Source organism: Cadophora gregata (assembly GCF_030347475.1).
Source record: "Cadophora gregata isolate MNR1 chromosome Unknown scaffold_2, whole genome shotgun sequence".
Taxonomy (NCBI): domain Eukaryota; kingdom Fungi; phylum Ascomycota; class Leotiomycetes; order Helotiales; family Ploettnerulaceae; genus Cadophora; species Cadophora gregata.
Genome location: NW_026695925.1, coordinates 1,116,233 through 1,128,307, shown reverse-complemented (window position 1 = coordinate 1,128,307; position 12,075 = coordinate 1,116,233). Strand labels below are relative to the sequence as shown.

Genomic DNA, 12,075 nt, shown 5'->3' with positions numbered 1-12,075 from the left:
GCAGAACATCAATAAAAAACAGAAAACTAAAACGGTGAAATGCATTGTCAAGGAACCCAAGGCCACTTCCTCGAATATTTGCTTCAGTCGAAATGGAAGACAGCAAAGCGTAAATTCACAGAGCGGCAAACTTGCAAATCATGACTCAAAAACAGCTAACAGAATGAAACCGTTGTGATAGGATCAGCTCACCGTTCTCACAAAAACGCCAACATCACCGCCAGCAAAGCCAAGGGCAATGAGACTTGCCCACCCCTTCTGCCGTAGACCAATCAAGACAACCTGCGAGCTCCCACTCGTATAGGCAACACTGGCAACAATATCACTAAGAAATGCAAAGGAAACCCACTGAAAAAAAAAAATGCTTGTACTCCCTGCGCATGCTGTCGTCTTTAAGACAGTTGCTTTTTGCCATCTAAACTTGGCCTTCATTCCGATCTACTATACAACAAAGGTCCTGGGTTGGGGTTGGCCGGAGCTTATTGCTCGCCTTCTTCTTCATCGTCGTCGTCCTCGTCCATACCTTCGGCAACAGTCACGGAGAAGCTTGGTTCTTGGTCGACTCCCATGTAGCTATCACTCATCAAGAACAGCTTCAGGTCATGCGCTCCAGGTGTCGGCACGGTGTATTCAAGTCTCAGATTCAAAGACCGTCCAATCGTGATGCGCTTGATAGCGAGTAGTGTCTTTGAACTCTCCTCGCCGACAACCAACCACCAATTCTCCATCTTCTTGCCAGGATAGAACGGCGCATGCACAGTGGTGTCCACATCAGCAGAGTCTTCGTCATCTACATCTCTTGTTATCTTGATCTTGATGTAGGCTGGATCTCCTGCTGTGATGTCTTCGGGATCTTCCAACTCAAACTCGAGATCGATATTAGGGTATTTGGAGTTGGTGAAATTAGCTGCTTGAGCCAGTTGGTTCTGGGACAGGCCGAGACGTTTGACCAGGGCCTCATAGTTGGGGTTCTCCGAGGGGTCCATGGCTTCCATGAACTCGAATATGTCCTTGACACTATCGGGGAAGAGGTTAGCAGTCAGATCGCAAGATTGAAAGTCAAACACGTACCCAGACTCGTTCGCAGCCTTGATAACTTCAGGTGCGAAGTGTGGAATTTGTTTCAGTGGGCTATCACGATCCCACATGCCCTGAACAACCATCTGTGACATCTCCATTGCATTCATTGCATTGAGATGACCATCTGATGACAATACATCAACTGTAGCACTGAGTAGACCCAAAACCTTGGTCAAGATCATCTCCTGGTCTTTGACCAGATCGATTGGTAATTGCATCCGGGAAAAATGTGCTTGGAGTAGGACAAATGCCTTGAAGTGTGGCGAGTCGTACGCAGGTTGTGCCATCTTGACAGGGATCCGGTCGTAGATACGTCGAAGTAGGCTATCCTCGTGTCTTCTGATCTGAATAGATTCAAATTCGGTTGCTGAGGTTACAATTTCGAGGATGCCCTTCAACTTTGTCCGGCCACTCAATGACAACAGGAATGTTTGCATTGTAATATATGAAATATTGTAATAAGCAGCAATCATAGCCGCATTCAATGGTGTCACTGAATCGTCCTCGTCATCCAAATCAATAATCTTTGTCTCGGCAAGATCCTTCAATGTGGTCTCGACAAGCTCTGACAAGTGCGCACTGAGGCCTTCATGGGACGTATCTGCCAAACTGTAATAACTTGGATTTGCCAGCAGGCGACGATAGAAATATGTGAAGGTGGTCCAGTTGATAGCATCATCAGCAGACTCGATCATCTTCGTGCTGATTTCGGAAACGAAAGCATCATGTAAGTACACTTGGAGGTGGCTCTCGATTGGAAGAGCCTCGTTGAGGAATTTCTTGTAGTACTCGCGTTTGACCGCTGGCACCATAAGCACACCTTTGCTGATCTTGTCTTCCATTGGTCGTGACGCCTTCCCAAACATCTGAAGCACTTCACTCAGTGGGTAATCCACGTAGCGGTGCTCGCGTCCTTCGTAGTATTGGGTTCCCATCACGATTACCAGGTGTGCGGTGCAATCAAGCTCCCAGCACACATCGCGAGATGCTACCATTACTTGAATAGCACCGTTGTCGTACAGGTGCTTCACAATTCGCTTGTCGCTCGTACTGAGGGCTTCATGATAGTATCCGACTCCGTGAGAGAGCGCCTCGGCGAGTGCTTCCTCACTTATGCGGTCGAGCAATGGCTTCATTTGATCGACGTCTACGTGTAAGAAACGATCCTCGTCATCGCTAGCAACGCAAGCCAGAAGCAAATCTCTGGTAGTGGACCGGGCTTGCTTCCTGCTGGGGACAAATATGATCGCGGGCTTGTCGGGAGACATCTGAAGGATCGAGAGGTAAGTCGGCTTGGCCATGGCAAGCATGAGAGATGGAAAGTGAGGGACAGTAAAAGACTGGATATGTAGCTCTAGAGGGACTGATCGAACATGAGGGCTGAAATTATAGATGTTGTGCTTCTTTGCATCGATCCATTCCCCAATGTCTCTGGCATTGGACAGAGATACGCTCAATCCTATGATGCGAAGAGGAAGCTGGGTTTGAGACCGAATGTAGTGCATACGAGATACGATAATCTCATACACAAATCCGAACTGCCCACCAAGCATGTGGAGCTCATCGGCAATGAAAAGCTGGATATTTTGGATGTTCTTTCGACGTTGCCATTGTCGTGACAATATATCCCACTGTGCAGGTGTAGCCAGAATCAGATCTCCCCGTTCAAGCAGCTTCAGATCGGCTGTAGTTTCTCCTGTTAATTTTACAATATCCTTGCCGCCACGCAGCTTCGAAAATCGTCGTTGCCAGTCTTGCTGACGTAGGTCAACCAGCTCTTGGAAAGGAGCAATGTAGACAGCTCGGCTAGCGTCTGATTTCGACCAGTGACGAAGCAAGGCAAACTCTGCGCACACAGTCTTGCCACTACCTGTAGGGGCCCCAACGAAAACATTGTCATCCGTGGAATATAGAGAATTGAAAGTCTGTGTCTGTATCTTGTTGAAGCGCTCCCAGCTGGGATACAAAGCGCAGAAGTCGTCGGTCTTCAGAGCGGCAACAGGAAGGGGCTGCAGATCAAGCAGTTGGGTATGGGGTGGGAATTTCTCCGGCAAAATCAGCTTCTGAAATGATACCGCAAGCTTAGTCTCTGAGTGCATCCATCTATCCGAAATGACAGTGACGAAGTAATTAGGTGGCATGGGCTCGGTGATTGGAACTGTGAACTCGACGATGTGCTCATTCATCTCAGCCTGGGCAAAGTCTTTTCTGAGAATGAACTGGTCGTGGAACAGGATATCTTCGCCATCACAATCTTCTGCAATGATCCAGAAGCTTTCTGCAGTGCCATGTACCTCGTCATCCCACTCAAAGTTCGGGGTGATCGTCAATTCAACTCGAAGCATTGATCGTGTCACGGGTTGCACTTGAGCTTGAAGTTCTACTCTGGGGAATTTCGAGACCAGATTGCAAACAGTCCTGCCTGCTTTTGGCAATCCGAGAAGCTCTCCCATCCGAGGTGGATCGAGATCGAAGTAGCTGGCCCATGGCACGTCGATTCTCTCTGCCTTTGTAATAATGTCTCTCGAGCAGTTTGGAAATTGACGTAAAGGTGTCATGGTAGGCCACATTCGCTTCTCTGCCATCTTGCAAAGCTCCAATGCTGTCTTGGCTACAGATGACCAGCCTTTTTTGAGAGTAATTTCAAAGATAGCCCTGAGAATACGTCCAGCTGACTGGGTAACATAAACCAAGTCTGCCATCAGCGCCAGCCCTTCTAGCTTGAGACGCGATATGTAGGCCTGTAATAGAACATTGATCTTTGCATGAGGCTCTTCAATACTCTCCTTGACAGGAATAGGAACACGCCCTAGCAGCTTTGCTAACTCCAACTTTTCGTCCTGGCGAACTGGAATGTATTTGAACTCGTCGCTCAGAGCGAAAACCCTAAATAATTCGATTGGCGTGATCGACGGCTGGATGTGGTGATTGTAAGTCAACATCGAGCTGTGGGTAATGTAGTAATGAGAAGCAATACGTCCAAGCTCGGTGGGTTGTAGCTTGCCAGTCTTCTTGTCATATTTAACAAGGTTAGACTTCTCAAGCACAGCGGCAGCCGAGTGGATGAGGTCAACACGCTTCTGTTCGAGAGCATTGTCTTCTTCGTAGTCGGCCCCAACGCTGTAGAGGCCTGGAGAACGTAGCATGCGGACGAAAAGATAAGTGTATCCGAGCCACTCAACACCTTCATCTCGGCTTCGTACGTTGCCAAGAACAATTTCGGCGTTGAGGTTGTCTGCCAGCTTGCTGACGAATTGACTCTCAATGGGAAGCTGTTGATTCAAAAGCGAAAGGTAGTACTGCATTTCAGTCTGCGTGGTGATGATGATACCTTCTCCGTATGTGTCGTACTGCGGTCGACCAGCTCTGCCAAGCATTTGCAAGACATCCTGTGGACTCAATTCAACCCAACTGCCTTTTTCTGGGGAGTAAACCTGCGTGCCTTTGATGATGACGGTGTGCGCCGGTAAATTGACACCCCACGCAAGAGTAGCTGTACAAACCAGTACTTGAATCAGTCCGTCATTGAAAAGATCCTCTACGGAAGTGCGATCTGGTCTGCTCATCCCAGCATGATGGATACCAAAGCCATAAGGAAGAAGGTCTTTCAACTCCCTGTCGTTGACTGCCTCTGCCTCAGTGTTCAGGGCTTCTCTGCTCCCAGCATCGCTTCGAAGAATTTGTCCAATGGTTTCCATTTCTAGGGCTTTGTCTCGAATGTATCTTGCAGTCTTTGATGTCTCCTTTCGGGAGTGAACGAAAATGATCATTTGATTGCGATTAGTGCCCACATGCTCGAGGACTTTGGTATAGGTAATGTCGTTCATCGTCTTCAGTTGCTTGATGGCCTTCTTCTCGGTGATGCCAATGAACTCTTGGCGCAGAGGGCAAGGGCGGTACGAACCGTCGAAATGGAACATACCCTTCATAGGATCCACGCGGAGGAAACTGGCAACATCACGATAATTGGGTAGAGTTGCTGAGAGGCCAACTAGACGCACGGGATCCCCAGTTTGCTCCATCTTTCGAATAGTTCGGCTGACGATACTTTCCAGAACTGGTCCTCGATCATCGTGCAAGAGATGGATCTCGTCAATGATAATAAGTCTAACCAGGTTGGTATAACTCAAATCGGTAGCTTTTCTTGTAATGACATCCCATTTCTCCGGCGTCGTCACAATGATCTGGGTATCAGCAATCTGTTGTTTGGTGAGTTGTCGATCACCTGTCAATTCCGAAACTGTAATGCCGTACTCCTTGAGTCGACCGCCGAAATTACCAACCTGCTCCTGCACAAGAGCTTTGAGCGGTGCGATGTAAACAATTTTGAAAGCATCTAGATTTATTTCCCCAGTCTCGGGATTCCGATTTTTGCCAATTTCGCGGAGAATAGTCAGCATGCCAACATTTGTCTTCCCACTACCGGTGGGCGCGCAGATCAGCATATTGCCGTCATCATTGAAGGCCTGTGGGAAACATTTGGACTGGATTTTATTCAACTTGGTTGCTGAGCTGAAAGGAACTCGAGACCATTCTGGCATCTCGGTAACTGGAATATCTCGATCACCTGGCTCATTTCGCTTTTTTGGTGCCGGGACATGGATCTCCTCGTAACCTTTAAAGGTTCGCTTCGTTGATCCGTCAGGAAGCTTGACTTTTGGATTGGTCATAAGATGGTTTCCTTGATCAAATATGAGATTCTCGAGGTTGATCAACTTCCGCGGCTGTAAACCACCAATAAGGTCGCCTTCGCCATTCTGCTCCGGCTTTTCGGATCCATTGATAAAGGAGGCGGGGACATCAATATCCATCTTGATTTCCAACTTGCGCTTCTTGACATCACCAGATTGCGCGATTCCTCGAAGTTCATCCAGGATCCATCTCAGTCCTTCTGAGGCGATTTCTCGCTCAATAACTCCTCTGGCTTCCTCGTCCTCAGCGCGAGCTAAGCGAGTGAGCCAGACAACCTTGTCGCGATTGGCAATGAGCTTATGAACCAATTCATGATGCTCCCAGTCAAATAGTTCTGCAAGGTCATTCTCAATCTCTCGCAACTGTTTTTCTTCTCCACCTTCTTCGTCCGGAGCACCTGACAGGATGGTCAGAGCCTCCTGAGTCTTAACTTGTTGTATGTGGGCATCGGAGTATATGGCACCAATCTGCCGCTGCAGCCAATATGCATCGATGTCGCGAGCTGGGATGATGTTCTTGCCTTTGTCCTTGCCGCTACTACCGTTGGCTATTCTGGAATCGATTATAATCGCCTCCTCCTCTGGGAGTTCGCGGGAATCTTCATCCCTATCCTGGGCAGCGCCACCTGCAGTTGCACTTTCTTCCTTGCCAGGTCTATCCTCGATATCCTCGTCTTCTTCGTCCTCCGAAGACTCGTCGCGGATCTCGTTTACCATCTCTTGGCCATCCTCGTCTTCTGAGTTATCGTCGAAAACGACTGCGACACCTTGACGATCATCAATTTCTGCGCCATCGTCCGCTCCTGTATCTCCGTCGCCCATGACTTCGTCCTCGTCTTGTGCCTCGTAGTCTGTGATCTTCTTCCCGAGATTTACAAGCTCATTGAACTGTTTCGGGGTAAGTGTAGCGCCAAGAAGGTCGTCAATCTCTTTCTTCTTATCGAAGTCCTTCATGTCATCGTCCTTAAGGTATTCCAGCACGGCGTCTGCTGCACTCCGTACGATTTCATGCGAAACATCTCCCAAATTATTTGCCACAGTCGTCAGGATTAAGTCATACGTTGCGCGGGTAGCTGATGTTCGAGGCCTATAAACAATACCTTCAACCAAAGCATCTGCCGCAGAGAGAATGCCAGTGCCACGAAGCTGCGCTGGCTCACCACGTTTCCGTTTTCGCTGTTCGCGCTCCAAGACGTCTTGGCCTTCTTGTAGACCTCCCCGTTCGACATCTGGCAGCCCTGAAGCCTTCTTCTTCTGCTTTGGCGCGTCATCTCTGGCATTTCGAGAGCCCATATCCCGGATGCTCAACCGCCCAGCTAGCGATTCTGGATCCCCAGTAACCTCATCATTGCGGCGCGTGACGAATCGACGGTCCGCCTGGAGGACCAGGTTAGACATTGCCGAGTACTTATATTGCGACACATCTCGCTGTTGGTCGGACATGATGGCGAAGAGTTGTGGGAAATCGTCGAGAGCTCTGCTAGGTGACCTCAAATCTGAAGGTGTTGGTAAAGTATGGCACAGATTGCGAATAGTGAGCGTAAAAACGTCAGCCAGGAGAAGTACCCCAACAAATCATGACAAAATGGCTGGAGTTGAAAAAGAAAATGCCCCTCCTCGTCGTCAACAGCCTGGAGGTTTAGATGCAGAAAATCGGAATAAACTTTTGGCGAGTCTTTAGTGCCTGATGCTAGCGCAAGCTCCAGGCATCTCATGCTTGAGCCTCAATAACTTGCACCCCATTTCAAGGGAATGTGTCTAGCCGCAGCTATCGATCCACTTGTGACTCGGAGAATCACAGCTTTGTATACTCGCAGTCGCATGTCGAATCCCAGTTTCCCACAATCAAATCCTTCTTTCAGAAGCATCGCGTCAAGTCAACAACACCGGAAGTAAACACAAGCTTGTGGCACGGATCTCATCTCTCAATATGGACGAGCACCAAGCACTTCCTGAGGCCATCCAGAATGCTCAGCAGTCACTTGCCCCTTATGTCAAGCAGAGGCAAGAGGTTGTGCAAATACGTCGAGTATTAGCATCTCATCTGAGCTCTCACGTGAACGGAAACGTCGACAATTCTCTTCCTCGTCCACTATCGCTTGTGGATGCTGCTTGCAGAGTAGATGGAGTGTCTCATGGTGTTACAGGACTCCAGAAGGAGTACCTGAGATGCGTCCGGGCCAATGTCAAGGCACAGGCACAGTACGCTGAGGTCAGCAGAGCACATCGACCTGTATTTGAAGAGCAAGGCATGGCGTTCGATGTAGCTTCCGCCAATGGGCCTAGTTTGCCCTTGGAATCCTTCATTGATTTAGTCATTCAGCGACAGAAACACGAGACTCTACGAATTATTCAAGATTACCTGGATGTTCTGGCGCAGAAGCCTGCTGCTGCGCTCGAGCATCTGGATCCCCAGACAGTGCTGAGAGACGTTGAAACTCTACCCCGAATGCCATCGGAGGTTTTGAATGGCTCTATCTCTGCTCAAGTGTCAGCTATGGATGATTTAAAAGAGCTCATTGACCGACTTGAGAAATCGGTTCTTCGTGCCAGAATGCTACTTAAGAGAGAGCAAAATCTTCTCGCTAAGATCAAGACCGATAACGCTACAGCAACTGGAGGCCATGGAGGTCGTCTGGAGGCAATTGGATTTACACGATCAACTCTGATAAATTGGATCGAGGCGGAATTGTCTCGAGCTGGTGAAAGCAGTTCCGACTCGGCATCTCAAGACCCTGCTATTTCTAACAAGAGAGGAAATCATTTTATCGAGTCAGAGCTTTTGTCTATTCACAGACAATATGTTCGGTATACGAAAGCGCGTCAGGCTCTTGTCAATATAACAATAGGAGATCTGGAACTTCCAGACGTGTCACCAACGGATGAACAAACAGACTTACCAGAGAGCAAGCCACCATACAGCTCGAACGGCATGGAGATTGTCCATCCTTACCTAGAAGAGATGGTCTCAATTTCATGTGAGCAGAAGGCCATGATACAGCAAAAGTCTCACCTCACTATCAGTCTCTCTAAACAGCTGAAAGAAGCCAACCAAGGACTTGACCGCCTTGCAGATGAAAGCCATATGCTACCAGCTCACCCTATGCCGGCAGCCAAGACTCGTCGCAATGGGTTAGAAGGGCCTATATCATTTGGAGATGAGATATCCAATCACGAGAAGCCAGACTCTGCTCTTCGTGCTCGATCCTGGGTATATGCAGCTCATTGTGCCAGCCACGTTACAAAAGAAGCTGTGTCCGAAAAGCTGGTGGAGGGCAATACGGCTCTTGCCGATGCCCAGCGCACACTGTCGGAGCTTGACAGTCTTCTTGGACTCGACTTAAGAGCAGGAAATAAGGATAGTGCAAAAAAGTCCCGAGATATCTGGGCAGTCTTGGATGGAAACTTGGGTGTCATCAAAGGGGACGGGCTAGAGTAGGAAAACGTGCAAGAATCTCTGAATGTGGCCAATTTTTACCATCGTGGTTCACCTTTGTTTATTGTAGACATATGAAGGATCTGACAGGCGAAAGTAGTGGAAGAATGCCCTACAACTGTTGGTAAATATTCAAATTTCATCCTTGAATGTCCTCTGTTGATGTTATGGTCGATGTGGTAGGGCGGTCAGCTTAAACGGCAGTACATTAGGCGAGCTTGAATCGGACAACGGCAACCTCAAATTATTTGAAGATCAGACCCTCCTGAGTCACTCCACAATAAACACCACCACGACCCCGCGGTACTTCCTCCAGAGTGCGCACAATCTCCAAGCAATGGCGAGCGGTCAACATACCCAGCAGGGCGATTTGCCTTCCGAGGTACTCCAAGCACTATCCAAAAATGAACCCCTCCTGTCCTCCGACGCCTTTCCTTCACAAAAATCGGCGGATGTCAAGAGTGCATTAGACAGGCTGGCATCGCGTTCTATGGTGACATACGAGACAATTGATAGAGAAGAAGCTATTTTAGAGCCGGAAGCAGTCGAGATTGAGGCCAATGGAAGTCATGAAGCTCGAGTTTTCGAGGCAGTGCGACAGGCTGTTGCAGGTCTCACTGTTTCGGAACTTGAGGCCGCTGTTGGAGACCGGAATGTTGTGAAGGTTGGACAAGGCAAGGCTTTCAAGTCAAAGTGGATTACGAAGGGCGAGGGCGGACGTTTCGTTACATCTGTGAGTTAAGCCTTAATATACTTGATGTTCGAAATTTAATTTCTCTAGACCGACTCAATACAAGACACAACCCGCGAGCAGCTTCAAATTATACAACAGACGCGCACACATCCTGAACCGAAGGTTATCACAGACTTGAAGAAGCGGAAGCTCATCAAGATGCAAAAGGTCATTGCGTATAAGATTCACAAGGGTCCCAAGTTTGCGCTTGAGATCCTCAAAGAGGAGACCGATCTGACTGCTGATATGCTTGCGTCGTAAGTGCTCTGATTCATTCACAAGACGGAAGTCTGATGATCGACAGTGGTGCATGGAAAACCGCCGCTTTCAAGCCATACAACTTCAAGTCTCTCGGGGCAGATCAAAATGCTGGAGCACTTCATCCCTTGAACAAAGTCCGGCACGAGTTCCGTCAGATATTCTTTGAGATGGGTTTCGAAGAGATGCCAACCAATCGCTATGTTGAGACCGGGTTCTGGAACTTTGACGCCCTATTTGTCCCACAGCAACATCCTGCGCGCGATCTGCAAGATACCTTCTACATTTCAGATCCAAAGGTCGCAAACAAGCCACATGCGGAGACGGAATATGACAAGGCTGACTATGAAGCATACTGGAAGAACGTTCAAGAGGTTCACCAGGATGGCAAATACGGTTCCATTGGTTATAGATATCCATGGGCCGAAGACGAGTCTCTCCGCTTGGTTCTAAGAACTCACACGACGGCTATCTCAACTGCGATGCTTCACAAATTAGCTTCACAGAAGGGCCCTGATGGAAGACCACCCCCAGCTCGATACTTTTCAATTGATCGCGTCTTCCGCAATGAGACAGTTGATGCCACCCATCTTGCGGAGTTCCATCAAGTCGAAGGTGTCATTGCTGATTACGGCCTCTCTCTTGGGGGACTCATGGAATTCATGGAGATCTTCTTCAACAAAATGGGAATCGAAGATCTTCGTTTCAAGCCAGCGTACAACCCATACACCGAGCCAAGTATGGAAATCTTTAGCTTCCACAAGGGGCTGAACAAATTGGTAGAAATTGGCAACAGTGGTATGTTCAGACCAGAAATGTTGGAGGCGATGGGGCTGCCGAAAGATATGCGGGTTTTCGGCTGGGGACTCTCCCTGGAGCGGCCAACTATGATCAAGTACAAGGTAAGAAGTTCCCCCCGGTCTAGGGCTCCATCGTATTAATTCGCAGCAGGTGAACAACATTCGAGAATTGCTTGGACACAAAGTAGATTTGTCCTTCATCGAGCGCAATCCTGCCGTCAGGCTAGAGAAGACATAGATTATGGGAGGTCACCATATGAAGCGTTGCAGAATCCCACAAAAATACCCCACGGTCCCACGTTCCGATTGGTGCCACACGTTGTGTCTAGTATCTGCTTTTTCCGTACTCCGTAACTTGACGTGCGGAGAGTATTACCAAGTGGGCATGTGAAGAGTATTTCCGCTTCCTCAATGCTAGAGCTGATGTTACTGTGGATCTGGAAAAGTGGATACTGACTCTGCAGCTCAAGGAGGCAAAAGAGATTGCTACAATGGCATCCATTTGTCTTGAGTGCTGATCTAGTAGTATCCATTTTGAGATGAGATGGTCGTTGTTTGAAACATCAGGGAACACTGGCTGTTGTCCTTGTCCCAACAATTGAAGTGAGCTCAAGCGATGAGCAAGTAAACAGAGCAATCGCGTATGTCCTTTTCGGAATTGTGCCTGAGATTTGTAGGCCTGCCAATGCATCATGGCGCCTCCGATGAGCCCATGAGCCCATGCACTTATGATATCATTGGACGGTCGAAATCATTCACTTCCCTGTACTGTAGTGATTGGGCTGAAGCCCCCCGCAGTACACACCTTATGCAGACTGTATGCAAATGCAGGCAGCAGAAAAAATGCGAAGCTCCCCTCCCGCCCCTCCCCTCCGATCCCCTAGCCCCCAAGGCTCAAGCCCTTCTCACTATCTGTGCCATCTGGGCCCCAGAAGGGAGGGGTTGGTGAGAGCAAACAAGCAGCAGCTTTCGCCAGGTATTTCTTCCACGTAGGCCCGGGTACTTATACCCAGGCATGGATTGATAGGTAGCACTGCTAAATGAAGTTAAGGCGCCGTTCTGCGGCCTGCGCACGCC

The 12,075-nt window shown here is 48.7% G+C and overlaps 3 protein-coding genes across 3 annotated transcripts; 2 read left to right on the top strand and 1 right to left on the bottom strand.

Moving 5' to 3' along the window:
• Positions 1-479: 479 nt before the first annotated feature.
• BRR2 (DEIH-box ATPase) lies at positions 480-7,214 on the bottom strand (the record flags this gene model as incomplete). The annotated part of the gene is made up of 2 exons (XM_058501187.1): positions 480-1,017; positions 1,072-7,214. The coding sequence occupies 2 exons, from the start codon at positions 7,212-7,214 to the stop codon at positions 480-482; spliced, it is 6,681 nt and encodes a 2,226-aa protein (XP_058362504.1).
• A 487-nt stretch (positions 7,215-7,701) lies between these two features.
• ONS95_007669 (uncharacterized protein) lies at positions 7,702-9,210 on the top strand (the record flags this gene model as incomplete). The annotated part of the gene is made up of 1 exon (XM_058501186.1): positions 7,702-9,210. The coding sequence occupies one exon, from the start codon at positions 7,702-7,704 to the stop codon at positions 9,208-9,210; it is 1,509 nt and encodes a 502-aa protein (XP_058362503.1).
• A 334-nt stretch (positions 9,211-9,544) lies between these two features.
• FRS2 (Phenylalanyl-tRNA synthetase, beta subunit, cytoplasmic) lies at positions 9,545-11,854 on the top strand (the record flags this gene model as incomplete). The annotated part of the gene is made up of 4 exons (XM_058501185.1): positions 9,545-9,940; positions 9,989-10,197; positions 10,245-11,100; positions 11,150-11,854. The coding sequence occupies 4 exons, from the start codon at positions 9,545-9,547 to the stop codon at positions 11,234-11,236; spliced, it is 1,548 nt and encodes a 515-aa protein (XP_058362502.1). The 3' UTR covers positions 11,237-11,854.
• Between the last annotated feature and the right edge of the window lie 221 nt (positions 11,855-12,075).